This window comes from Kwoniella dejecticola, chromosome 4 (genome assembly GCF_000512565.2).
Source record: "Kwoniella dejecticola CBS 10117 chromosome 4, complete sequence".
In the NCBI taxonomy this organism is placed as follows: domain Eukaryota; kingdom Fungi; phylum Basidiomycota; class Tremellomycetes; order Tremellales; family Cryptococcaceae; genus Kwoniella; species Kwoniella dejecticola.
The window spans coordinates 985,842-1,013,094 of NC_089304.1; the positions used below are offsets into that span (position 1 = coordinate 985,842).

Consider the following 27,253-nt stretch of genomic DNA (forward strand, 5'->3'; position numbering starts at 1 on the left):
CCAGCCTCTGATCGATACAGGACTTGCCCAAATTAGAAACGATGTTTGGCCAAACGATTCAATTGGTCTTTCAATCTTTCAGCGAAAGCGGGAATATACCCTCGCATTGAAGAGAATGTATCGGGATGACGATAACCGAAACGGTTCAATGGTAAAACCGAACTGGTTCAGTCGGTTTCTCAATCACGCTTTCCCAATTCATCCGTCCACCCTTCAACGTACACTGAACTGACAAAGCGATTCCTACCGCTTTGACTGACCATGATTCTGCTACTGACGATAGCGAAGATACATAAACGACTTGATCTGAACTCTTCTTCCTGTTCCCTTTCTTTCTTCATTCACTTCATTTCGCTTCGTTTTCTTATTGTTCATTTGCCCATTTTCAACTTTCAACTTTCAACTTTACTTACTATTTTGAGAATACCACAAGTTCCAGCCTTTTGATAAAGCTTCAATCAACCCATTATTTCTTTTGTAAAGAACCAGAACCAAACCAAACGACTTAACCAAGACAATCACTTCTTAAAGCTTTAATAGCCCATCACACTCATTACATTCGAATTATCGATTTCCTTTTTACAATTCACGCCAACGAAAACAAGAACAATTAAACCAGACAAAATGAGAACTACAATCGCTGTTGCTCTTTACGCCATCTCGGCCTCTGCCATCCTAGTCTCGGCTGCTCCCGTCCAAGGCCAGGGTCAAGGTGAAAACATGTTGATGGCGAGGATGATCGCTGCGCGAGATGGCGGATCAGCTTATACCGGTGCGGGAGGATCGTCTGTCGGAGGATCCTTGACTGAGAACAACGCTGCTCAGGGGGGACCCGGCGCAGGTTTGGCTGGCGGAGATGATGTGCTGGGTGTCGCCTCTGGGAATGCGGGGGACGGGGGTAAAGCTACTTCGGGTGATGCTTTGGGTGGTGTTGGATCGCAGACGTAAGTACTCGTACACTCGCACTCGCACTCACGCGTATTTCCCGCAGAATGTCATGCAGAATTCAGACAGTTTCTTGTCATGTCATTATTATTTGGATCTGAGCTTATCGATTTTGCTCACCATAGCGTCTCTTACGTGAACGGCCAACCAGTCATCACCACCTCCAACGGCGGAAATGCTTACTCCGGCGTAGGTGGAAATACCAACGGTGGTAATATGTAAGTTTACTTAAGCACCACACGCTCGGTGGCTTGAGACAGTGGATCGTAGTGCTGATGTTGGATACGTCAAATAGCAACCAAAATAACAACGCTGGTCCTGGTCCCGCCTCGTACTACGCTAATGGTAGATGGTATTACTACCACAACGTCAACGCCAACGCCAATGCTGCTGGTAACCTCGATGCATTGAATATTGCAAGTGGTAATGCTGGTGATGGAGGTGAGCTATTTCAACCCTTCTCCCTGCCTCTCCTCCTCCCTCCCTCCTTCCTTCGTGAGATTCGCTGATTGTTTTTGTCTATTCCCATGGATTAGGTGACTCATCCTCGGGTAACGCTATCGGTGGATCCGCAACTCCTTTGGGGGCTTACGGATGGTACAACAACAACCGATACTACTAAGCGTGTATCTGTACCTGTCTCTCTGTGTCTGCCTTTGCATCCATGTCCAGCTTTGGATTGGGAGCTAGTCTTGCATCTACCGATCCCTTCTACAACTTCCGTCTTGCTTTGTTTTCCTTCTTGTTTCGTCGTTGTAAATTACACTTTTCATCATTTGATAAACGCTTTCAACAGCGTTTCGACCTAACCTAAATCGACAAAGCCATCCTTCGACATCTCACCTCAACTTGCTTCAACGTTGTGTTCTGTACCCTCAAGTCCAACATCAAGATCAAGTCCCTCTTTAACGGGGTCTCTCCATCCTCACACATATGAGAGGTCATGGAACAACCGGGTTCTTCACTGGAACGAGAACCCAGTTATTCGTCTTGTACGGATCTTTGAAGTAGAGTATTTCAACAGACGTATGTCGAAGAAAGGGATTTGTATTGTGGTATTTACTTTTTCATGGGCATGAATGATATAGAAAAACTAGACTTCTGCGTTGCATGGAAAAACAACATCGATTATCTGAGGCAATTCGCAGCAGTATGATATCTCACACATGCGCTTTGTAAGAACCTGACTGCCGCAATTCTTCGAGATGGGCCCTCCTCACTTTGTGATTGAGTGCTCTCTGGTTGTTGATCACGAGTGAAGCGTGTAAAGGAGCATCCATACAATGTGGTTGAGTATCATCACTTGGATATATCCTGAGCGTCCGTCACTTTGATGCTTGGTTTGAAGCTAGATTGTGGAAGGATCGCTAGGTCTGGAGATGTAATTCATGACCAGTCCAGAGTGATAATGCCATTAAAGTCTCGATTGAGGATGCGATGGGGCGATGCATGCAAACGCCATCGTTAACACAATCGGCCATCACGTACTCGAGTATGCAATTGTCACAGCTGTCGAATAAAGAGAAAGAGAACGCCTTGAAAGAGAGATGCCCTGATATCGCGCTTATCGGATATAAGCGTCACCAACATCGGTGTTAAGGCCTAATACGACCTCATCGGTTCTGATAAATACTTCCGCGGAATAAAGTGCCACATTGGATTTCGTTTTCAGCCATGCTTTTGGTCTGCCTGCACCTAGGTAGCAGCAAGCCAGGCATTCCATCGTTCCATCGTTACCGCAAACCGCTTGGAGAGTCGATGAGCAATTCAAGAATTCAAGGTTATTGAATTAGAGGTTTGGTCTTTCGGTTTTTTCCTTCTTCACAGCAAGATTGTGAGTGTCCACTTTCAACCATCGTCGACTTCAATCCAGCTCAGTGTTCGCGGAGGGTATAGGTGCTGACGTATAGATATCTCGTTGATTTGCGCTCTTTCCCGTCTCCTACAATACAACAAACCAAATCGACACATATTCCAACAATACAATACAACACAACACAACTTCATCCATCACCGTCTTGTCAATTCTCAATCTCAATTTCAATCGAAAACCGTTGATAATCAATACTGGAAAATAGAAAAATGTCAGCCGTCCAAACTTTCGGCAAGAAGAAGACTGCCACCGCCGTGGCTCACGTCACCCCCGGACGAGGTCTCGTTAGATTGAACGGATCTCCCATCTCCCTTGTTGAGCCGTGAGTCGGGGTTTTCTTGCGTTTGGAAGGCATCCAGGAATTAGAGAGTGGGAAGGCGTAGGATGATGAGGGCTGGATGTTTGGGAATGAAAGGATTGGCTAGTCGTATCGGAGCATTGCCGAAAGATCAAGTCATGCTGGACTTTCATCGGGGGACATGTGACGTGCCAACGAGAATAGAGGGATCTACGAAAGGAAGATAGGAGCGGATGGGAACGGTTTTTGAAGACTGTGACGGTGACAGTGCCAAGGATGGATGATGTGCTGACCCGGTGGATGATGTGTTTGTTATTTAGCGTCGTCCTTCGATACAAGGTCTACGAACCCATCCTCGTCGTCGGTCCCGAGAAGCTGGCCAACCTTGATATCAGACTCAGAGTAAAGGGTGGTGGTCACGTCTCTCAACTCTACGCTCTCCGACAAGCCATTGCTAAGGGTATCGTTGCGTGAGTGATACTTTCTCGCCTCGTCTCATGACAAGTCGGCGTTGGACGGGATAGGGTGGGATTGTCAAATGCGTGAGAAAGACAAGGAAGAGACGAGGCGAAGGCGGTACTATCCTGCACGATAAGGAGCAAATGCTGACGGATAGACGATTCGATTTGATCTCATCACATCACAGCTTCTACGCCAAGAACGAAGATGCCGCTTCTGCCCTTGAATTGAAAAAGACCCTCATCGCCTACGACCGAACCCTTCTTGTTGCTGACCCCAGAAGAACCGAGCCCAAGAAGTTCGGTGGTCGTGGTGCCAGAGCAAGACGACAAAAGGTGTGTGACCGTCTTCCTTCTAGGCATTGTCGTCATTCAGTGGTACTTATAACTGATCGTTGTTTTCTTTATTGTACAGTCTTACCGATAAGTCACTCGTCAATCGTATCTTATCCGGATCATATTCTCTGCAAGCTATCCATTCATTGTACAGGTCAAGATGGATCATGGGGATATGTCAGGACAAGGTTTTTTTGGTCGTTGGATTTATTCGGGAGAGATGTATATCATGACAAAATACCAGAGTCGCAAGTTGCGAGACAAGCGTACAACTCGCCACTTGCCATTGCAGATATCATGATGAGCCACCTCATGAGGATTTGTTCGTGTTCAGCATAATGACTCATGCTTGCATCTCAATCATTCTTGGCTTGCTCAAGCCAGAGGGCACAAAATTGTCAGGGCACGACCGAGCTGAGGACACGTGGCAATTTGTAATATGGAACACGCGCTTTGACCCTGTAAAAACAAAACATCAAACACATACACAATCAACCAGTGTCATGTCCTCGTCGCGAGGTGCATTAGGTGGGATGATGAGCAAGTGAAAGCAATCATCACCGGAATGGTATATCCATATAATCACACTGCTCTTTCATTATACGGTGCTTGACACAAGTACTTCCATTGCATCCTTTCGAGCTTCTTAGAGATCAACACCAGTCAGCTATCGATTTCACCTCTCCTTGACAACCAACTTGTCTTTCCTTAACTCTCGAACCATCAAATATACGTTCCTTCCCAGTTCGTCATTCCATTGTCAGCTTCAACTCGCATTCAGTCCGCCCCTACGACTTCGTTCGTATGCCATAATGCCCCCTAGAAGATCGATACCCCCTCCGTCACCTGCTCGAAGCACGAGGAGTGCAAGGAGTAATGCCGGAGATGATGACTGGGACAGGGAAAGTATGGCAAGGTATGTTCACAATATTCCCTGCTCGCATGGGCTGCGGAATCCTGTCGTCCTCTCAGCATGCTCGCATCACCGTACTAATATCGCTCAACGTACAGCACTTCGTTCAAGGTGCCGACTTCGCGAGGCAAGAATAGCAATACAAGCGCTTCAATAGGTTTCAAAGATACCAGCGTGAAGTGAGCATTGCTGGCTGATCGTTGGGTTGACGAAACGCGCTGACAAGTCTCTCAGTATTGCCGCTGCTTTCCACGCCGCTCAAACAGGTCAACATCTTCCTCTCCCCTCGGAGCCCTCGTTCCAATCGCACACCTCTTCTACGCACAAACCACTTTCCAATCGTTCGCAAAGAGCAGGATCGCAAAGAGCAAAGTCACCTGCTGAGCAGCTTCAGCAAGCCGCAAGAGCTTTATCGCCCGTCCGATTCTTCCTCAGGTCGACGGAGGATGAGAATGGCGATTTCGATAATTCCAATACGTACTCATCCTTCTCGTCAATGGGCAACGGCGGTGTAGGTAATGGATCTGCAGAGTCCTACAACTATGCAGAAGAGGAAGAATATGTCAAACAAGCTCAGAAAGCCAAAAACAGGGGACCTGGGATATCGGATACGAACGGAAAGAAGAGGAAGGGGAAAGCTCTGGCGGAAAATTTGCCTTATAGACCCGGAGAAGATGATCAGATCTACGGGACGGATTCAGATTCTGATGGTGAGGGGGAAGGAATCGTCAAGGGAGGTGCGTTAGACGGCCGGGCGGGAACCAGAGGTGTAAGAGCAGAGAAAGGTGAAGGCTATCTCGGTATGGGATTAGGTATACAGCCTCGTCAAAGGCGTAAAGGGAGGAAAAGCGATAGTTTCGCCGAGGGCAGTGATGAAGAACAGGAAAATGGTTATGAAGAAGCAGATTATCCTCATGCTCATTCTCATTCTCAGAGAGCTTTATCGCCTTTGCTGGAGATTCCGAATGGCCGACATTCGAGATCGCCTACCCCAGTCCAGCTCTTGCGAGCGCTCAGCCCTCGGGCTGATAGGAAATCACCTGTGCCTACTTTCCACCCTCGTCGACGTGGACCCGGATCCATTAGAACGATCATCACGAATATACTACATGGAGTCGTTTTGGGTCTGCAATTTATCGTAGAATCAGTCACCGATCTACTGCATTCGATTCTCATACGACCGACAGAGAAGATATTCGGGTCAAGTCAGGGTGTTCTGAAACGGATCAAGCAAGATTGGTGGAAATACGTTGGTGCTATCATAGCTCTCAATTTGGCTTTGCGAGCCCTGGATGCGCCGTTCCGACGAAAAGGAGTATACAAAGCGCCGGATACTCCGCCAAGCTCGATAGATGAAGTGGCTGCCAGAATTACCTCTTTGGAACAAGTCACAGCGGACATCTCGCGCATGCTGCGATCACTCAGTTCTGGCGAAGCCGAGAATAAGCAGTCGACTCATCACATGTTAGGCAGGATGGATGACCTGGAAAATGCTCTGATGGTGGAGACCAAGCGAGTCGAATCGCTGCGTGGGGATGGTGATAAGGGAATCAAGGCTTTGCAGTCCTCGTTCGATTCTCTTAGAGCGGAGATCAAAGGATTAGGCGATAGAGTCGCAAAATCTGAGTCAACCGTTTTAGCCCATGACGGTAGGATAAGGGCGTTTGACAATACCAATCAAGATATACATGACTTACAGGACCGAGTAGGACAAGTCGAGAAGAAGGTGTCCGACGCCCTTGACGATGGTCGATTGAGGTCCGCGCTCGAAAGGATTTTACCTGATTTCGTACCGATCAGAGTCAACTCAAGAGGGACAGTCGACATTGATCCTAAATTTTGGAACGAGATGAAGAAGATCATGATGTCTCGTACGGACACCGAGGCCTTGGTAAAACAAGCTTTGGCTTCTTCTGGTTCGCCTACGACCGCCAATACCGATAAAGTGGCAGTGGAATTGGACGAGAAAAAGATCAAACAATGGGCTGAAGAAGTGTTCAGCGAACAGAAATCGAGATCACCTTCGGTGGAATATTTGACGAAAGACGATTTCCAGAATGTGTTGGACCATCAACTGGATTCTCTGCGATCAGAGCTATCCTCAATTCGCTCATCTGCCTCAGCTCGCTCTGCACCACATCAAACCACTTCAGCATCGAAGTCAAGTGTGACGATAAAGTCCTCCAAAGGGGACGATCTGACATCAGTGTTCAACGATTTAATCGACATTGCTCTCCTGAAATATTCCAAAGATACGATAGCTCGAACGGATTATGCACTCTTCACGGCTGGAGCCAGGGTCATCCCTCAGCTCACATCTGACACGCTGGTTCTTTCTACCGCAACGAAATTGGGCAAATTGGTGATGGGCTCGAAGGATGTTCAAGGCCGACCGCCTGCGACGGCCCTCCACCCGGATATATCTGTAGGAAGCTGTTGGCCGTTCCAAGGGTCTCAAGGTAGTCTGGGTGTCATGCTCACTAGACGAGTGGATGTATCGGATATCACGATTGAACATGCTCCGAAAGAGCTTGCTCTAGACATGACGACGGCGCCGAAGGTTATCACGATTGTCAGTGATTCGAAATGCTTCAGGCGTGAGGAGCGATGTGAGCTGATATTGTTTGGTTGGAACGCAGATGGGAGTGGTGGATAATGAGGAAGATAAGCAGAAACTGGATGAATACTGGACACAGAAGAATGAGTGAGTCGAGAGAGAACACCTTCACAACGAGCTATAGTCTGGTGGTTAAGTTGAAACTGGAAGCTGATCGTGGCGAACATGCATCACAGATCGGAACCCGCACCGGATCATTTACCTTTAGGAACCATCACATACGATATCAATTCGATATCCAACATACAGACTTTCCCTATCCCAGATGAGATCCGGGAATTGGGCATCAAAGTGGGAATAGTGATTTTCAAGGTTGAGAGTAATTACGGAGGCGATTTCACTTGTCTATACAGAGTGAGTGCTGTCGGTTTTTCAGTGCGCCTCGCCTTGGAATGAAGCTGATTGTCTGATGCGGTATTTGATTAGGTGAGAGTTCACGGTGATGCTCACGAAGAGAGATCGATCGAAGATCTAGATTAGTTAGGCAAAAAGAACAGACGATTGAATTCGGGTTCGGGATATGATGAATAACGAATAATGATGATTGACTGGACATGATTGTACGGTATGGTAAGGTAAAGGGAAAAATGTTTACAGGATAGAATATACCCCAGCTCAGTAAGAAGCGAACACATGCGATCTCATACATGCATTTGATCTGAATCATGATTTGAGATCTTAAAGACTAGCATGGGTCGCTTGGTCATTTTTGGAGTGTATGATGAGCTTGATTGCCATCTCGTCGATCCTCAAATGGGCTCTGGAAGCTCAAGAGTGAGATGGATCGAGGTGTGACCATCTGTCCAGTCCAGTCCAGTCCAGTGTAGTCTATATTTAGTCTTTCGTGGCTGGCTGTTGTGGACATACAGAGGGTAGCGAAATACATCCTCTGGCGTGGTAATCATCTTGTGCTCCTTCGTCTGAGTCGGAGGCACTTAGCGTTGCTTCTGCTGGTGCTGACCAGCAGTTGACGTCGACGCTTGAGAGTGCGTGCGGGCGGTATATTTCCGTTCCGGTTGATTGACTCATTCATTCAGCTGTGATTGTATTTTGCTACCGTCTCATTTCCTTCGGAATGGTCTGTCTGTCAAACAACACAGCCAATGTAATTCACGTCGTACTCTGATCGAAGCACGTTCTGGGCGCCATGCCGAAATTCCTATGGCATGATTACCATTCATATTCGCAACAATAGTGCTAATTTTACACTGACGTTTCAGATTGATTGCATCATCAGGTATCACGTTCGTGGAAAGTAGATCGAGTCGTACCTCCCTCCTTCTTTTTTGTCGACGCCGACGACGGCGAAAAGTCTCAAGTATGGTACAGTCCTATAGTCCGATAGTTCGATCATTATGGGATTCCGATATATCGTATATCGCAAAGCAACACATATTCTGAGAGAAGCTAGCACTCTCTTCTGGATGATGCGATTTTCAGGGTCTCGAACGAGAGACAGAGAGGAGTTTAGGATTCAGGAACCCGGAAGAAAGCCAAGCTATTACCCCGAGACATACCTGCTTCAGCTAAAATCATGAAATCCTGAAATAGGATGCGGGTGCTATCTTTTAACCTGAGCTTTACCTTCTAGGCTTCTAGTCTTCTAGCCTTCTAACTGCGCCATCCACCCATATCCACTCAAGCATATGCAAAGAAAGACGCAGCGCCACCTTATGATAAGTCACTCACACTCATACACGTGAAAGGGAGTGACTTACTCTGCATTTCAAGCCATTGACGTTTGACGTTTGACGTTCGACGCCGCACGTACGCAACATACTGGCAAATGTCGAGATGCCTGCGTGGTATTCATAGAACAATTTCGGGCTAGAAGGCTAGAAGGCTAGAAATGTCTCGGTATAAATCTATAGAATTTGCCTGATTCATATATATCCTGGTGCTATTTTAGACTATCCACTCGCGCACTAGTGCAGTCGACGCAGTCGATTACCTGATGCATCCGATCTGGGCTAGGGGTCCCCCGGCGCAGCGGTTTGGAATTGGGACTTGGACTGGACTGAGTATCGAATCCGTACACGAACAAACGAAATGCCTCATGGCGATTGACGTTACCTGATATCTGGCTGCTTCGAATTCGAATTTGGCAAAATACCAAATGCGATTCCAAGTATGTCTGTCTGCAGGCTGCATGATTTACTCGTATATCTTGTAGGATAGGTTTGTACGGTAAGTTATGTATGAGATGCCGCAAACTAGGGAAAGGGAAGGTGGAAGCGTTTTTAGCAGGTTATACCCGCAGAATAAGATAAAAGAGATACAACGGGATGCGTGAATGACCGGTAAAGGCGGGAGATCTATTTCTATTTCTATTTCTATTTCTATTTCTATTTCTATTTCTATTTCTATTTCTATTTCTATTTCTATTTCTATTTCTATTTCTATTTCTATTTCTTTACTTTCCTTTTCTTTTGTTTTTCCATGACTAGTGCAGTTAGTCCGTCCGCGGCAAGAGGAGGAGTGGAAGTGGAAGCACAAATGTCTCCCTATGAGTACCTTGGTTCTGCAGAGCGAGGGTGGTCATCGGAATTTTCTGACCCTTGATCATTAGGTAATTCCAAGACATGACCACACTTTAACCTAAGTGCGGGAATTGGAATTGGTTCGCATTTTCCTTTGATTCTGACGTTGAAATTCAGGTAAAGGTAAAGGTAAAGGTAAAGGTAGTCACTCCTTCTCATGGATGCTCATACTATCACTGCGATGCAAACGATGATGTCGTCGAAGGGAGGTCTGGAAAAAAAGTTGTATCGTACATGTATATATGATGCAGATTTGAGAGTCGTATCCAAAGAGAAGCTGGTCCGTTTCAATCTATATCTATATCTACATCTTCGATTGAATCAGTCTGAATCAACTTAACTTGACTTGTCCTTGACTTTGACTTTGACTTGAAATAGCTTGATCGGAATCAGGTCCCACATATTCAGCGCATCGCTTCAAGGAAGGATCGATAGTTGAGCTCAAAATCAATAGAAAGAGTACTCGAAAAAGGGAACATCAAGAGACATTTCGATTTCGATTCGCCCGAGATCTTTTGACTATACCAAGATCAGAATCAGAATCGGAATCGGAATCGGAATCGGCTTCAACTCAGATCCAGGTTCAGTTCTAGAAGGAGACATACTACTCGCACTACCACACTACCACGCTACTGCGCCTATCACTTTTCTCTTAGTGACGCCAGCTGTTTGGAACCGGAACCAAGGAGAAAACAGGTGTTACACTCACACTCGCTTTTACACTGGGACTTACGAGACACGACGTACGAAGCTACAACGTACCGACTATTCGCATCGTCGCTCATAACGAGAAAATCAACAGAAACCCACAGTAGGCTTAGTACAGACCAAACAAACTGATAGAACAAGCGAGACAGATTCGTCATCAATCCACATACACAACGTAACATCCTCGTCATTCCATTGACACAACGCAAACTTAAGGCTTGTTTGTTCGTCTTTCAGACAAGTCATAGTTCAGGCCAGGTCAGATCATTCTTGGTATCCAGATCGTCTTTGATCTTTGGCATGTGCAGATATTGATTGGCATCCAAACAAAATACTTCGCCGGCCCCTACCTCCTTTCCTCCTTAATCCTTAATCAATCGTAGCAGAGATCTGATCCGCCCGAGTGCAACAACAGGCCGCCGATCATCGAAAGCGAAGACGCAAGTATATGATAGGAAAATTACATAAAAGAACACACATTAAAAGCAAGAATACTTAGATAACACACCTTTTATAACATCATTCGGAATCAGTAACGCCAACCCCAACGCAAACGCCCCTCGAAAATAAATCCCGCTGGCTATTCTTAATCATCCACCATCGACTGCGCAGACGCCATATCACACGGCTGGGCAATCACGACCGAGCGGCAACGACAACGGCAGAAGGAACGAAGGAACGGCAAAAGAAATACGGATTCTCTCGTACCCGTGCCTGTTTTTAGGTTTGAAACACTTATCAGGACCCGAAGTGAGTTATCTTTAGTCGAACGTGATCTTTCTTTCTTTCCCATACATTCAGTCATTCATTCATTCAACCATCCAATCAATCTCACATCGTACACCGAGGGCAATGCATAAACCTATATTCGTATCCTTGCACTTGCACGAAGGCTTGGGCATCCCCCATTCACGAGAAAGTTCCTCATCTCACATGTCTGTTCCTTGTGTTTGTTTTGGTTTTCGCTTTTGTTTTGTTCTGCTTTAGTGTACAGTACCTGTTCCAGTACCTGTTCAATTGTTCAATCGCTCCGCCGCCTTGTTCCTTCACCACCCAGTCAAAGGGTTTAAAAAGGCAAAGACAGAGATAAAGTTAGAGCCAAGCCCTGCTGATTCTCATCAAGTGGCTTCCGACTTTCAACTTATTCATCTTCTACTTTGATTCACTTTACATTGCCTTATCTTAGCGCAGCCTCCATTGCGTTGTATTGCATTACATTACGCTTAGCTCGATTTAAACTTATTCTTCGCGTATATGTCTCTCTTGTCGATACCGAACACTCTTTTTAATCCTTGATTAGACCAGACGATGTTGATTGAAACTCACGACAAATGAAAACCAATCAAACTGGATGGAGGTGATTGAACTGACACGACTGTCATCGCTATATAGATAGACTAGAACACATATAGAGTCAGAAGTATAGTCAATCATCACGTCGAAAGGGAATTGCGATAAATCGATGACCCAGCAACGAACGAGATAACGAGCAAGCCATTCGAACAAACCAAACGCGTAACGAACGACACAACCGTATAACGAGTTGAACCAACTTGGAAACTGCATCCGCTTAATTGCATAGTCTGTTTGGTGGAGAGAAGATCGTTCATCGGCGTTCTTATGTATAGACAATCTGAAAATGGTAAGTGATAAATTTTACTCTTCGAGGAGATTTGACGTTGGCTCTGGGTCATTTGTCTCCGAATCGAGATCTTTATCATTCGTTGGTGATTTCTGTCCGTGTTTTCCCTTGGTTTCCCATCATTCATTTATTCCAAGATCACACTATCGCCCTGGCCCAGCGATTCGGCACCGACAAGAGTAGAGCCATGTCCGAGCCCATCAAGTCTTCCAGACCAGTATAGGATCATTGACCCTTACCGGCGGGATTGGCGATAACATCGAAACGGTGTCAACGTGGTCAAGGAGATCCGAGCGTCTTCGAGAGACCCTTATCTGTTCTCGTGTACCGCTATGACCGATCGACCGATCTCCCGATTCGATTTCATCAACACATCCATAATCAATCAGACAAATTAATCAAACCAAAGGAACCTCGTTTCGGATACGTAGATTCAAAGCAAAAGAGCCCAGGAGATTCAGATCATCAATGATGCGCTCTGACCCGAAGAGGGTATTCGGTTTCATCACCGGTCCCTCATCAACAGACTATATCGACAATCAATCACGATTACTGCGCACCATCACCACCATGACGCCCACTATGACACCCCTTCTTTTCGCCATGCATACATAAATGGACACTACTGGCGAGAATCAATCCCCCTAGTCAACTTTTCTCACGCTACATTATCATATTATCAGTACTACAAAAGGGATCGCCCCTTTCCTTCTTCTCGTTCTTTGTCCGCCCTCAGCAAGCAAAACACGCTCCTTTAGATTGAATTTTCCTACATCTCCACCTAGCATATTATCAATCGTTCTTTATTGTTCACTCTCCTTGTGGAGCCTTTCACGTTTCATCATAATCACTCTGGATTCGCTTCTCATCCTAGACGCTTCAAAGTCACGTTATATAGGAATATATTTGAGCTGACCAAATCGACGTCCTTCTCATCTCTACCAGTCCCATAACACGCACTTTCGACAAGCCTATTCTACGTACACTTTACCTCACACACCACCACTCTCACCACCACTTGCAAACATCGATACTAGAATGACCTCAATCGCTGATCTGCCTAAACCGCCTCAGTCACACTACGGTCAACACAAGTATACTTACACACAACATCGATCATCGTTGAGCGATCCGAGCTCTTCGTCAGGAGCAAGCTCACCGATGTCTCTACCACCTTATCTCCCTTCTGATCTCTCGGACGATCTGTCTCCCTCTTCCAACGCTTCTTCTTGCGACTCTGACTCCATCCTCACCCCAGAGATAGGAGATAACAGCGTGGAACAAGATGCGGCTCTTCTCACCACTCCAAAAATGGGCTTCGATCATTCGATGCTTTCTTCCATGTCGCAACAGCCTACACCCAAATTGATTATCCCCTTCGAAGGTTCGACGTCTTCATCTGCGGCGAGATTCCCTTTGCTGCCTCCCCATAATCCCCTTCGATCAAAGATGTACAGCATACCGGAACACTCTTCTGGCTACCCTCAAAGCCCAGCTCATACCCCTAAAGGTCATCCGCTTGAGAGTGGTAGAAGTCATAGTGGTTATTTCGCCTACGATGCCAAGGTCAGTGTTTACCATTTCATGACACGGAATTTGAGCTGATACCCTTGTCCGGATATAGACCAAAACCCACCCCATCACCAACCCATATGGCAGCGGTAACCTCTCTTATACTACCACTGTTTCTTACCTGCTCAGGATACCTCGCAGACTGAGACCCGTCCTTCTGGTCGGGGTATGTGTCTTTACCTTTGGGTTGGTATTGCTCAACAGAGCAATGAACCAAGCGGCCCACCTAGATCACGTCGTCAACCAGCAGAATCTGGCTTTCGGAAGAAGATACGTCGACCTGTACCACACAGACCACGGCAAAGCTTCCGATCACGCCATTATGGCTGAAAGAACCGACAATGCCCGTCAAGCCGAAGCTGGTGTACAGAAGGTATTGGTTGCTGGAGGGAAGGTCCTTGAGTTTGAGAGTCCTGAAGAGGAATTTGCCGCTGTTATCAGCGTGAGTATTTTATTGTGTAATTCGCAACCATTATAAACTTCCATGTCATATTGATATCTTGCATCTTCAGTATATGACATCAACGACTGCCAATGCTTTACCAGCTGTCGATCCTTCTAAGCCGCTCGACCCGCACACTATACTTGACTTCGACCCCACTCATCCCAACGCTCGAGAGGATTTGAACCTACTTCAAGAAGAGATCAACACGATGTACCCAATTGTACTGGTCGGCCGAATGAGGGATCCTTGGCACCGAGAGATACAACGAATCTTATCCGAATACAAGATTCAACCTCCTCCTTTAGTCATCGACTTGGATCAGAGGAAAGACCATGCTACCATCATCCCCCTATTCGAACGATTGTTGGATACTTCAGTACTACCCCAACTCGTCGTTCAAGGTAAATCGTTAGGATCGTATCATGATATTCTCGACATGAGGGATTCGGGCAGATTGATTGATACCCTTCAAGAAAACGAATCTATCTCGATACAGGAAATTGTCAAAAAGAAGAAAAAGGGGATCAGGGAGAAGGAAAGGATCGAGAATGAAAGAATCCTTAGACCTGCGCCTATCGTTCCGCAATAATCAATCGCAAAGGATTTCATCGAGGACTTTAAAATTTGCCTTGATCCCGTTGTATATACCTCTTATCATATGCTCAATGCTCATCTCCATAAGCTTTGCGTTCCCTTAATCATAGACTCTTCTAATCACGATCCGATTTTGGTATCTCACTGTATCTATACCGTTCTATTCATAGGCTTCATGAGCTCTCTTCGCTTTTTCTCCTTCATCTTGCCATTTAACAGCAGACCATGCTTTCTTGGAAATATAGAGTACCCATATAACGATTTGATATGTCTCATGACATAGATCTCATCAACATGCAAATTACCATATATGCGTTGTGCGTCGCGGATACATTAGTAAGCAAAGGCGCTTCGTCATGGCTTGGATGTGGGTTGGAATAAGACAGAGTAGATAGGCGCATACGCTTCGTTGTTGACATACGATGCCATAGCAGTCCATCGTCCAGATTTGTGTACAACAATTAGTATGCCGCACATGAGAGGCTAAATCAGCTGATGCGACCAATATACCACCAGTATTTGACTTACGAACGCGGAATCATTCTTTTACGTGATGATTAATCACCAATCTTCACATGTTAATTGCATTGCGGGACGAAGTGAATTACGAGTAAAGCTGGAACTTGACGCTCGAGGGAAATGCGGCACTTTCTTTAAGCTTCTTCTCTCGTTTTGATCATGTGGTATTTTAACGATCTGGGCTATTTTGGCTTGGATTTAGGATCCGGTACTCGCGAGTTACGGTAGATCTCACTGGGATCTCTCACAGATCCCATGCTAATTCTAATACCGCTAAAAATAAGTTTTAGCCTTATTTGATGCTGATGAGGTGGGTTACTCACCCCCCGACGTGAGGAGCCGACGATTGCAATCTTGCAGTGTGGAGAGAAATTGCGATGCGGCAAGTCTAAATGTCTAAATCAGACCTGCATTCCCCGACACACCAGTCACTGTCACTGTCACTGTCACCTCCAAAGTGAAAACAGTCACCGCACACATAAGCTATGCAGCATAAGAACCCCAAAGCTCAAAGCTCTGAACCTGAGCTAGTTCGTCGGTTGTGCAATGTGCAATATGGATCGGTGTACCGAACAACCAATTATCGGTTTGCTTCATTTGTTCATCGTTGGCAAAGTCAAGTCCTATGGGCAAAAGACGAAGACGTGAACCTGAAATCCACTGCATTTGACCTCTACCTGAGCTAGCCTGTACGTTCAGCCCGAATCAGGCGGTGGTGGCAAAGAGCTTTAGGTGTACGCGTACATCTACATCAGCAGGGAGACAACAACAACCTTGCCACTTCGGATCCCGAACAGTTTTGAGACACTCCTCTAAGGGGGTTGAGGGGTGAGACCACCTCAAACGACGCCATCCGCTCTTGCCTCTTTGCCTTGCTCTCCACTTCCTAAAGTAACTTGTGAATCGGCATCATGCTTGGGACCATGTCGATTGGATTAACGTTAAATGTGGAGATAACGTGAATGGATGGAGAATAACCAACAGATTTGATCCCTTCCTTCGTTGGTTGTTGAAACTGAGATCTCATTTCACTTTTAGTCTTACTTCTCCCTATCACGAGAACAAACAGACTTCGAGTAGAGTGCAGACACAGGGGGAAAGGGAAAAGAGATGTCATTTCCCTCGCAAGTTGGTTATTTGGTAACACTAAGCCCAGTGCATGTGCACGTACTACCCTACTGCCCTACTACCGCTGTTAGAGGTATTAAAGTTTCATACTCGTAAGCACGACTAGCTGATTTTACCTGATTTGGGTGTACCCTAGCCTCGTCGCACATGTGATTTGACTCAAGTGAAACATCGAGAAATTGCCCATTTAGTCGTATTTCTGATTTGCCTTTCAGCTGAACCTGCCCAAAAACGCTCCAATAGACGAGTATAAGTTGTGAAGATCCGATAACGTGAAATAAGGGATATTTTCGGGAATGACTGGATCTGTTGGTATGAGGGTACGTAACTTGCATGTGATGACTAACTCGCACCTCGCCCGCCCTCTTACGGGAATAAGTATAAATTAGAACTAGGATCGGAATGAGGAGTATGTAATCCTCATCAATGGAATGGGATAACGCGATCAGGCGGCAATGGCACGCTTCGAATAAAGCGAGGGTCTAAGTGCTTGCTTGCTGCGTCCTTTCCCCTGTCACCAGAGCTAAAAGTTGCAATTCAGGATATGTTACATACTGTAGACCGCTGAGACATCAGTAAGGAAAGATCAGTAAGACATGTGATCGATTGTCGATCATGTCAAACTACAGGACAGGAATGTAATGGACGACCCACACCGCCTACATAGATTATTGACTCGGAAGCATAAGCATACCGTATGCTGTTAAACGCCAAGTATATATATATATATATATATATATCACGAAATACGAGACCTCCTATTTCGTGTTATCAAACCAACCCTTCTGATAGATCAGCACATCGACATACATATATACATAGCATAGACTTGCTCATCCGCATATACAGTCCAGTCAACAATCAACACAAGGGTGATCAACATCGCGATAAAGATAGAGCCATACTGTACTTCCTCTCCCCGAACGCAGACCTTACAGCGACCTAAGAATCTGTCCTCACCGCTTCACGATTCTCGCCAGTCGCCATCAAGTCATCATGCTAGAACCCTTGGACGGCCGATTCGAGTACTGCTCACTTGCACTTGCGTCCGCCGACGAGATCGATCTTACGCACTCCCCCTGCGACTTGGTTGACGAGTATGAAGACTTGTGCAAATTTGCTTCTCCTGTACGTATTGTATACCCCACCTAGCTTTGAGCTGCGTGCTGCAAGGTTGCTCTTCGTAGGGATGCAAGAAGCTGACATTGTGATTGGGAATTGCGAAATGTCTACTTAGGCGAAAGACCGTTGGAGGCATCTCTTGGAACTGGGGGAAGTCGAAGTGGAATTCGGTCATTCGAGTCTAGATATTCCCTCTTACCCGTGCTCCAATTCATCCAATCGCACTACGGAGATGGATGCGGGATATTCGGCTCTAGGGTTGATCGGTGTACCATCCCCAACAAACATTCAGTCTTCCAGTATCACTTGCTCGGAATCCGGATCATCGATATTGGGGAGCTTTCGGTCGTTCACTTCGCTGTCTCGTCTAGTTTTGGAGGATGAACAAGACACGCCCTTGAAGAACCAAGACGACAAGTCGGAGTCGGTCACCGAATTGGAGTTGGAGCCGGACCTGGAAGTGATTCCTATCGGAGCATCTCCACCACCTTCTTTCGCCTTATCACCCCAACCGATCTTCCGATCCCCCACCATCTCCTTTTACGGAGACGAAGACGAACACGAAGACGAATTGGAAGACATGAGTGATGACGAATCAGAGACAGGTAGAATTGGCTGTGGCAGTGGAAATGGGAATGGACGTAGAAGTGAATTTGGAAGACGAAGAAATCTGTCATTCGATCCCATGAGTTCTGAATTTGACGAGAGATTCGATTCACCCGAAACAGATTTCGATGACGATATGGGGCTAGACGTAGACATGAACGATGAGATACTCATCACTCCATTCTCGCATGAACGAGGCCTTCCTCTTTGTATTCGACAACAACGACAAGGCCAATTTCGACAGCCTCCAATCAGGTTTTCTCACAATCCGACGAATGGCGATATCGCTTGTGTTCCGAAAGTACAAGCGAAAGCGAAACGGACGCACTGGGTTGACGAACAAGATCAGCGACAACGGGAAGGAGGTGAATTCGCTTTGTATCCTTCTAAGAAAGGATGTGTCGGTCTAGGCATCAACCTCAACCTCGAATTCTCCTCTTCTCTGATTATCCCTGCTACCCCGTCAGCCCAGCCGTCAGTGACTCCACCCCAGGGATTGGAAAGCCAGCCTCTAGTCAGGGAACGAGGACGACCACGATCCCGAGAGCAACAAGGGCCCAGGGAAAGAGAGAAGCACCGGCAGCAACTGCAGGAGAGGAGATCGCCGGTAGATTGGAACGGATTTACGATCAATCACTTGACAAGATCCAATGAAGTTTCAAGGCCCAGATTGCCAGAAGAGATTGATCAGATTGAATACTGGCTTATGAGTAAAGGATGGAGTCGGAACGAGAAAGAGAGCGATATGATACTAACATCGTTACTACCTTCGCCTATATGAAGAATCCACGACCGCTGTACAGTAACTACCGTTGTACTATTTCTGCACAATCAGCATCATTCAGGACATTCCAAGCATGACACGTTGACCGGTTTCTTATTGTAGTTGTATACCATACCATAGTCTGGCTTAACGATAAATGCATCACGATATACCACACACAGTCAAGTACAATATAACTTGCGCCATAGGTACTGTAAAGCACACTTCAATTGCGGGATACAGTATGGGAGTTTCGGTCTACTAACCGGATAACGCAGGGATTAGGACATGTTTCTCTTGCTCTTCAAAATGAGTATGTGTAGGGGAATGGTACAATCTCAATCGGTTTTCTGATTAAAGTGATCTTCTAATATTCTTCTGCTTGCGTAGTCCTCTGCTTCCGCTGTCGATCGTTGACCTTTACTGTTTTGAGCAGCATCAGATCAACCTTATTAACGTCGACCCGCACGTGCCTACAGACTCGAGGGTTTAGTGACTCACACTATCGAGAGGCTCTGACCGCCTACTGTCACTTCGCAGACGATGGTATGTTCCCCTTTGTACAACACCTCTCTCTCTTGGTATCCGGGTGCATGTTCTCCCTTGGCTTCACAGTATGCTACGATTCCAGGTACAGATTTTCAGTCGAATACGATCGAGAGCTACTATATCAGGGACCTTTGAAAGACCTACCCTTGAGTCGAGCTTTCCAATCAACCCTATTTGCCACTTCGAAAGGAACCCCATCGTGGGAAGTTTTGGGTGGTCTGACGATGATTTTTGCAAGGCTGGGTGGGCTCCTCCCGACGTTTTGCATGATGGGAGGCTGTAAAGTCTCCTTGAGCCACTCCATGAAACCGAAAGCATTGAGGGCTAAAGCTTTCGCACAGACGGCATCTTGAGCCTCTTCGGCATAGGTATACAAGCAGTCTTCTTGGTACAGCTGAGAGTGTTCCGGTGTTCCTATGGTCAGTGAGCATCCGAACCCTACAGTATCAATCAAGAAGTCAGCTGAAGGCCTGCGGAATATGATTAGTAAGCCGGCTGGCAGCTGACTATTGGTGAATGGCTCCCAATTGTTCGAAAACGAGACTGGCTTGGGTAAGTTGAGGCCAGCAGGCCCAAGGTTGGCATTTATCGCTTGCATGAGCTCTTGGAAGGGTGTCTGAGCAGGCTGAGTGTCCTTGGGCTTCGAGGCGACTAGCCCAATTTGAGTCTCGATGCCAGATGATGTGGAAGACATCTGCGTTCTAGGCGTCTTGTCCACAGCGGGATTGGGAAGTACACCATCATCATAATCTTCTTCTTCGATCTCTACGTCGATTTCATCGGCATTTCTCGATACTGTACTGGTATCGACTGAGGCTTGTCTGTTCGGCAAGTCTCGCACGCCCAGATGGACGTGTGGCGGGTGAGTGGGTGTACCCGGAAGGAGACTGGTTCCAGAGGTGTTTTGAGTGGAATCGACGATCAGTCTGGCGGCAGCAGACTCGCCCTCATCCTCATCCTCATCATCTGGAGTTGCCCGCAGACCAGTGGGAGCGAGCACCCATGCGAGAGCATTCTCCGATATACACTTGACCAAAGTGGTATTCTGTGCGTCAGCCTAGGCAATTGAGGGGAGAGTCAGCTGAGATCAATGGAGTTGTACAGGGTCGGGGTAGCTGACCTTCAGTCTTCGAGCTTCTCCCGACCATCTCTGGATTCCGCCTAACGCCTCGACGGCAGACGCATACTCCACTTTCCACTTGTTCTTTGGCAGGGTGTGGAACATAGGATGTTCGTTAATTATCGGGTGGGTCGGCGGCAGAACGAGTGTGAGCTCTGCTTCCCAGAGTTGGTCTAAGGCGGGGTATCAGCTGAATTATGCTATAATATTGGAAAGACAGCGCACCTGAACCGTTCCCACTGGGCGGGATCTTGCGGTATTTCCACTGGATTACTGGCTGCAGGTCCGGTTGAAGCGAGTGAATCATGCAATTCCAGACTCTGGCGGGATGTTCCATTGCCAATGGAGGTAAATCCGGATTGAGGGAAATCGACTGACCCGCAATGCTTGCTTTCTCGCAGTCGCCTTCATCAGGGGTAAGTCTGATCTGTGACTGAGTATAGTAAGTCTCCTTCATCATAGGTGTGTCGCAACCCGCTTCAGTGATGACAATCGTATCGGATTGATCGGTATCTGCGGAAGGAGAGATATGCCCGATTACACCGAAGCCTGTTTGTTGTCCTCCGGTACTTTGAAGAGTCCTGCCATATTCATTTCGAGCTCTGCCTTCGTCTAGTCCCTCGAGCTTGAGCCTTTCACTGCTGATTTGGTGTGATATAATTGGCTTGACTTCTTTGTGAGCGTTATCGGCCCTGTTGACACTGGCCTCAATGTGGTGGTCATAGGAGGCCAAAGGTGGTTGTGAAGGATCAATGGTATCACCACGGGCATATGTCCGGAGGGAAGGGGGTAAAGGGTACTTATTCTGATTTTTCCAATCCTCTTCGTGGTCGTTGTCAGGCATATGAGAGATATCTCGATGTCGCCAGTCAGCGGAGTATTGCTGCTGGAAGGCGTACTGGAGTATATTATTCCTATATCTCTCTGTCGAGGAGGAGCTAGAGTGCATTTCTGCTGATGCCTGTTCTTCCTTGACAGCTTCAACAACGGGCAATTCTGAGTGAGGTGATGAAATGATCGCGTTCTCGGTGTTCTCCCCCTCAGATTCGCCATACAAGAAGGCTTTCAGCTCCAAAGCAGCTTGCTTGTTGTCTCGATTGTCATGAGCAATAATTGTGCCCAAAGTAATTGTGGGCTGGTCCTGTGATACGCTTGAGATGCCTTGTCGTGTGTCGTGAGAAGGTCTCTTCCCCGTCGGCCACAAGTGGCCGTCAGCCTCGGCTTGTCGCTGAACGCCCCCTTGGGTGGTCGATTGAGCATAGGGACCGCGCTGTCGAAGGGATGACGAGGTCAGTGTAGACTTTTCGACTCACGAAAGCACAGATAAGACTTACGTTGCTGAGTCGTCTGCCTCGCTCGGACCTATATGCTTGGCGAATCGCCAATTGCGAAGGTCGGTTACTCGGCAGCTGCAAAGCAGCAGCGGTAGGAGATACGTCACTCATCTTCTCACTCGTTGTCATAAAATCGTAAATCTTATCGAAGATACACTTTCAGTCGCAGAGGATGTCGTGAGAAACGACCGAAGAGGGTTGAGCAGGAGGATGAAAGTCAACTTCAGTCATGAACCGTTACCTTGGACTGCACGGCCCTCTACTGCAAGCAAAGCAAGGTGGACAACCAAAGTGGAGGTGAAAAGGGCAATTTTACGTAATTCATATCTAATCAACCGATCACAGAGATCGATTGATGCTGGTGGAGGCCGCCAACAATAACAATGGTTTACGTCAACTGGCATGTATAAAAGTATGTACGCTCGGATCATCCAATTCAGAATCCATTCATCTTATTTTCCTTCTTCTCACTTTGTCATAGCTAAGTCGGACGAGCCCATACCTCTTGTGGCTGTAATCAGGGCCAGCCGCCTCACATCCTTTGAGTCGAACTCGACACCAAATCTGCTCAAGATGCCGAGAGCTAAATCAGAGACCACAACTGCCCCAAGGAGATCAGCTCGCGTTTCTATCAGCAGAAATCAAGTCAAGCTGGAGCCCCTCGACCATGATGACACCGACACACCTCCTGCTAAGAAGCAGAAGACTCGAGCTCGAAAGTCAGCTAATACTGCTACTTCCTCTAAGAAGGCCTCTCAAGTTAAGGAAGAAGTCACCGATACCGCCCTCGTTGTGGTGAAGACGGAGAATGCTGCCGAACCTGTGAATGCTCTGGACACGGCTGAGCCGATTAAAGTGCCGAAGAAGCGAGGAAGAAAATCGAAAGCTGAAGCGATGGCCGCCATTCAAGCCGAATCTTCCTCCTCAGCTGGACCTTCTGCCACAGCATCGAGCAGCAAGGTCAAGATTGAGCAGCCTCAAGCATCCGAGAGTAAGGCGAAAGGGAAAGGCAAGGCTAAGGCGGAAAAGCCGGGCGATGCGAAGAAAGCTAGATTAGCTCGTACCAGAGAAACGTGAGTGGTATAGCCTCAGGCCTATTCTGCTATTCTCTGCACACCCGGTGCTGACCGAGCCTTATCAACAGCTGTCCTGCTAAGATCTTCGAGAGATGTACGCCAGCTACCCGCCTCTTTTTGTTCTCCAAAAAAGGTCTGAGCTGATCCTCGGTATTAGATAAACGAGCTATCTCGCAGAGACTGGTGAGTCCACCACTCCATTGCACCGTTCTGAACGCTAATAAATCGTTGTTTTACCAGTTCATGATTGATCGTCAACATACCGGCGGGGGCGAGACGCAAAAGGAACAGTTCAAAGTGGTGAGCTGGGGTCGATCGTTGTGACCACTCCATAAGAGCAGAAGCTGAGCATACGAACAAATAGCTTGGATCGACAGGCAATGTATATGTGAGCTATCTGGTCCCAGAGAATGACATCAGCTGACAATCGAGATCAGACTGTCGACATCGGTCGTGCTCCGAAGTGCGATTGTCCGGATTACAAGATGGGCAACAGACCCTGCAAACATGTCATCTTCGTTTTGTGAGTATCAGCTTACATAACCGCTCCTACTATGCGGTATACTGACAGCTGTCTCTTCAGTATTAAAGTCTTGAAAGTCCCCGACGAGTCTTCGATTTGGTATCAAACCTCATTGACTGTGAGCAACATCCTCAATTCCATTGTAAGAACTTACTCTGAGATCTTTGAGCTGACCCAGATTGTCATGTTCAGGCAGAGGAAGTCGAGGTGGTGTTCGCTGCTGCTCCACCGACACCCCACGGATCAGTCACTGTCAACGTACAAGTCCACAAAGCCTATCTCAAAGCTACAGGACAGGGCGGAGAAGATGAAGAAGTGATTACTGGTGTCGACAAGGAGATAAAGGATGAAGCTCATGGCAAGAGGCTTGATGCCGTCGGCGAAGACTGTCCAGTGTAAGCTGTCTTGCTCTCAGCTTAAGATGCTACTTTGATCTACGAGCTGTAGCTGATCAGATAATCATTTGACAGCTGCTACGAAGAGATGACTGAGGACGACGTCCAAGGCAAGAAGTTGACCTATGATGAGGGCCTGACGGGTTGTGGCAAGCGTGAGTGACTTTGGCATTTCGAAGTGCTCCCGAAGCTGACTGATACACGTCTCCCAGCACTCCACACCGAATGTTTCAACATGTGGGCTATGACCGCTGTGAGTATTGATCAGTTGTCAAACGTTTTCTGTAGGTCAGCGCTACAGTTAATACCATTCTTGTAGCGAAACAAGGGAGACACTCTCACTTGTGTATGGTGCCGTTCTGTCTGGCCTTCCGCGGAAAGTAGTACCGGAAAGGGAAAGGGCAAAGCTACTGGAGCGCAATACTCTTCATGGGGCTAGTAAGTCTGGTCTATCGCCGCAGACGAGCCAGGCTACGTGACATTGACGCTAAATTTATCGTCTCTAGCCTTAATATGGCCGCTACAGTCGGAATCTCCCGTCAAAGGGATGTCAGGTGAGCGTCTTCGTAATTTCGCAAGTCGTAAGTCGATCGAAAGGAAGCTAAGTGAGACATCAGTACTTATCATTGGGGTCATCGATATTTGAACTCGGACTAAATGGTCTACAAGACAGGTAGTCGTAAAGGCTCTTGAGTTCGCGCGGGTGGTTTGGTGGATTTTGGCACACATTGCTTGTATCCTATCCGAAGAGAAGGTCCGAGCCTGATGGGCTATAAGTAAACTTGATGACGACTTTTGTTCCCAGTTGTACATGATGACTTTATGATTGATGATTTACGATTAATGATCTCTCATTTATGAAAAACATGCCTTGTACTTGTATATGATGCTAGGTATATCTAGGAAAGCATGAGAAGGAGCCATTTATATTGTTTCGATCTACTGCTACGCCTCCTCGTCAACATTTCCCTCTTCTTCCTCCCGTATCAAAATGGATTTCTCGTCAACCTGCTCTTTCCTCCTCCATTGAATGACAAGCAAACCCCTTCAGTCCATTCCGTTTCCCTGCTTGCTTCCTTCTTTCTGCTCATCGCCCTCGACTTGTTTGGTGGCACGCGTCACTCCAGCGCGATCACGGCCGATATGCCCACCTTAGTGAAGGTATCCTGACAATGCATCCCATCTGCTCAGCGCAGAGCGTAATAATACCCTCTCATTGATCGAGATGGTCATCGCCATGTACTGCAGATTATCTTCCGGATCCAGAGACTGTGGACGGTAGGGTCAGCATTGCTTGGGCCGTGTACAGCCGAGCCTTCTGAGGGGAACTCATAGACAAATCTGTGATATGTTGTCTGAGGTAGGGTGAGGCAGAGTAGGATAATTGAGGGACTTGTAAGACTCACATCTCTCAAATCGAACAACTCATCCTCGCTCTTGTTCGAACGATACATTTTATGCAACCTGGCTCGCAGTAAAAGGCTGATTCGCTCGACGATATTGACCAATACTGAAGGAGGTGCATCGACAGCCGGATCGTTAGGAATCGCGGAGTCTTGATCATCGTCATCTTCTTCTCGGCTCAAATGAGTCCAGAGCCGTTCCAATGACTTGATTGCGCTGATCAGATTTTCGCTAGCTATTCTTCCCTCTTCACTATTGGCCTTCTTTGTCCACTGAGTACTTGCGCTTGATCCTTCGTCTGTTATGCAGAACCAGGCCCACCCGACCATGTTGATGGATATTCTTCCGCTCTGATCGAGATTCAGCAATCTTGCATCTACTTTACTTTGTCCACACAACAGTTTTTCGTCTTCCTCTGATTCACTGTCCCCATCGTCCAGTTCTCGATACGAGCCATGTATAATCCCTATCGTAAGCACCTTCGCAGCCCGATCAATCAGTTCCCATATCCTCTGTTCTTCTTGCTCATCTTCTTCTTCAGCTCTAGATCTCCTATAACTCAAAGTCAGATCGTCCAATTCCCAAATCAAACCTTCTCCCGCGAATTCTTGGCTGATGAAACCCCATTCTACAAGCAGCTTGCCATCCCCTATCGCATCGCCATACGAGTTCCAGACCTCCTTTCCACTTTGTACGATTGGGCTTTCCACCCTCAATTCGATCGTGTCGATATCCTCCTCTATACGGTTGATATCCCTGCGAGCCAAGTGATGGAGACGGTACGCTATTCCTTGAGAGTCCGTTATGTCATGCTTGCACGTTTTGAGAGATCCACATGAGTGACAGACGAAATCGTCCGATGAAAGCGAAGTGTTGGCATGGATAGATGAGTGGTTGAGAATATCAGCGAAGGGACAGAGAGCTATTAAGTGGTATATGTCGATCATGAATGCCCGTGTGGACACGAGACTGAAGCAGTAGTAGAATGATAATATCGACGAAGGCGCGGGATGAGTGGAAGTAGGCGGAAGATGGGATGAGTAGGTCTGGTAGAAAGCCTGGATGTCGATCTGCAAACCAATTTAGTGTTGTTGTCAAGCAGAACGATAACAGTCCAAGATTTATTGGGGCGGTACTTACCAAGCTAAGACCGTCTCGATCTCTTATACGTAGTTCTCGTTCCGCTTCTGTACCCTCCAACCACCTCCTCGCGCTCTTTCCATCTTCTCCGCCGATCTCAGGGACATTCCAAAAGACAGGTAGAGGTATGGTCTCTCTCGGTAGGGATTGCAAGTATCCGTAGAAGGGTGATTCCTCGCCTAGTCGGAACTCATGCAGGAGACACAGAGATAGGTGCAAAATCGTATGCCCGTTCAGGTTCGATGGTCCTGAGGAATTGTCGGAAGGAAGGGGACGGAGGGCTGAGGTCCGATGAGAAAGGATAGACGTTTTGGGTATCGCGCAAACTATTCTCCAGGCTCGAGTCAGACAGCCATCCCCGCTATGCATATCGTCGTATGTGAATACTCACCCAGTTCTCCAAGGTACATATCCCGCCTCGTGACTAGTCTCCAGCTTTGCCCATCGTCCATCTCAGCGATCTCGAGATGGGCATCTCGGATGATCCCTTGACGATCTAGCCATTCTTGCAAAATGGCTTTGGAGGGGGGCAGGGAGTCTCGAAGTAGGTGATGAGTCGTCATATAGACAAGGTCATTCTGTCGAATTTTGAGACCGTCTCTTCTACCTTCTTCTCCTCAGTTAAACCCTAAT

At 47.1% G+C, this 27,253-nt stretch overlaps 8 protein-coding genes across 8 annotated transcripts; 6 read left to right on the plus strand and 2 right to left on the minus strand.

The window, feature by feature from the left end:
• Positions 1-624: 624 nt before the first annotated feature.
• I303_103637 (uncharacterized protein) lies at positions 625-1,567 on the plus strand (the record flags this gene model as incomplete). The annotated part of the gene is made up of 4 exons (XM_018406977.1): positions 625-944; positions 1,071-1,163; positions 1,241-1,386; positions 1,482-1,567. The coding sequence occupies 4 exons, from the start codon at positions 625-627 to the stop codon at positions 1,565-1,567; spliced, it is 645 nt and encodes a 214-aa protein (XP_018263785.1).
• Positions 1,568-3,027: 1,460 nt separating this feature from the next.
• On the plus strand, positions 3,028-4,001 carry I303_103638 (40S ribosomal protein S16; the record flags this gene model as incomplete). Its single annotated transcript, XM_065968796.1, has 4 exons — positions 3,028-3,140; positions 3,437-3,586; positions 3,763-3,910; positions 3,990-4,001. 4 exons carry the CDS (start codon positions 3,028-3,030, stop codon positions 3,999-4,001), a joined length of 423 nt encoding a protein of 140 aa, XP_065824868.1.
• Positions 4,002-4,722: 721 nt separating this feature from the next.
• Positions 4,723-7,920, plus strand: I303_103639 (uncharacterized protein; the record flags this gene model as incomplete). The annotated part of the gene is made up of 6 exons (XM_018406979.1): positions 4,723-4,826; positions 4,922-5,002; positions 5,058-7,395; positions 7,463-7,527; positions 7,617-7,794; positions 7,867-7,920. The coding sequence occupies 6 exons, from the start codon at positions 4,723-4,725 to the stop codon at positions 7,918-7,920; spliced, it is 2,820 nt and encodes a 939-aa protein (XP_018263787.1).
• A 5,448-nt stretch (positions 7,921-13,368) lies between these two features.
• On the plus strand, positions 13,369-14,936 carry I303_103640 (uncharacterized protein; the record flags this gene model as incomplete). Its single annotated transcript, XM_018406980.1, has 3 exons — positions 13,369-13,896; positions 13,955-14,344; positions 14,415-14,936. 3 exons carry the CDS (start codon positions 13,369-13,371, stop codon positions 14,934-14,936), a joined length of 1,440 nt encoding a protein of 479 aa, XP_018263788.1.
• A 2,648-nt stretch (positions 14,937-17,584) lies between these two features.
• I303_103641 (uncharacterized protein) lies at positions 17,585-19,097 on the plus strand (the record flags this gene model as incomplete). The annotated part of the gene is made up of 2 exons (XM_018406981.1): positions 17,585-17,716; positions 17,826-19,097. 2 exons carry the CDS (start codon positions 17,585-17,587, stop codon positions 19,095-19,097), a joined length of 1,404 nt encoding a protein of 467 aa, XP_018263789.1.
• A 320-nt stretch (positions 19,098-19,417) lies between these two features.
• On the minus strand, positions 19,418-22,193 carry I303_103642 (uncharacterized protein; the record flags this gene model as incomplete). Its single annotated transcript, XM_018406982.1, has 7 exons — positions 19,418-19,502; positions 19,581-19,698; positions 19,773-20,066; positions 20,136-20,685; positions 20,749-20,921; positions 20,974-22,018; positions 22,083-22,193. 7 exons carry the CDS (start codon positions 22,191-22,193, stop codon positions 19,418-19,420), a joined length of 2,376 nt encoding a protein of 791 aa, XP_018263790.1.
• Positions 22,194-22,655: 462 nt separating this feature from the next.
• Positions 22,656-24,733, plus strand: I303_103643 (uncharacterized protein; the record flags this gene model as incomplete). The annotated part of the gene is made up of 13 exons (XM_018406983.1): positions 22,656-23,155; positions 23,227-23,252; positions 23,316-23,341; positions 23,399-23,458; positions 23,523-23,546; positions 23,596-23,681; positions 23,742-23,799; positions 23,874-24,076; positions 24,152-24,231; positions 24,289-24,329; positions 24,396-24,514; positions 24,583-24,630; positions 24,694-24,733. 13 exons carry the CDS (start codon positions 22,656-22,658, stop codon positions 24,731-24,733), a joined length of 1,311 nt encoding a protein of 436 aa, XP_018263791.1.
• A 495-nt stretch (positions 24,734-25,228) lies between these two features.
• I303_103644 (uncharacterized protein) lies at positions 25,229-27,183 on the minus strand (the record flags this gene model as incomplete). The annotated part of the gene is made up of 4 exons (XM_018406984.1): positions 25,229-25,345; positions 25,483-26,550; positions 26,621-26,946; positions 27,012-27,183. 4 exons carry the CDS (start codon positions 27,181-27,183, stop codon positions 25,229-25,231), a joined length of 1,683 nt encoding a protein of 560 aa, XP_018263792.1.
• Between the last annotated feature and the right edge of the window lie 70 nt (positions 27,184-27,253).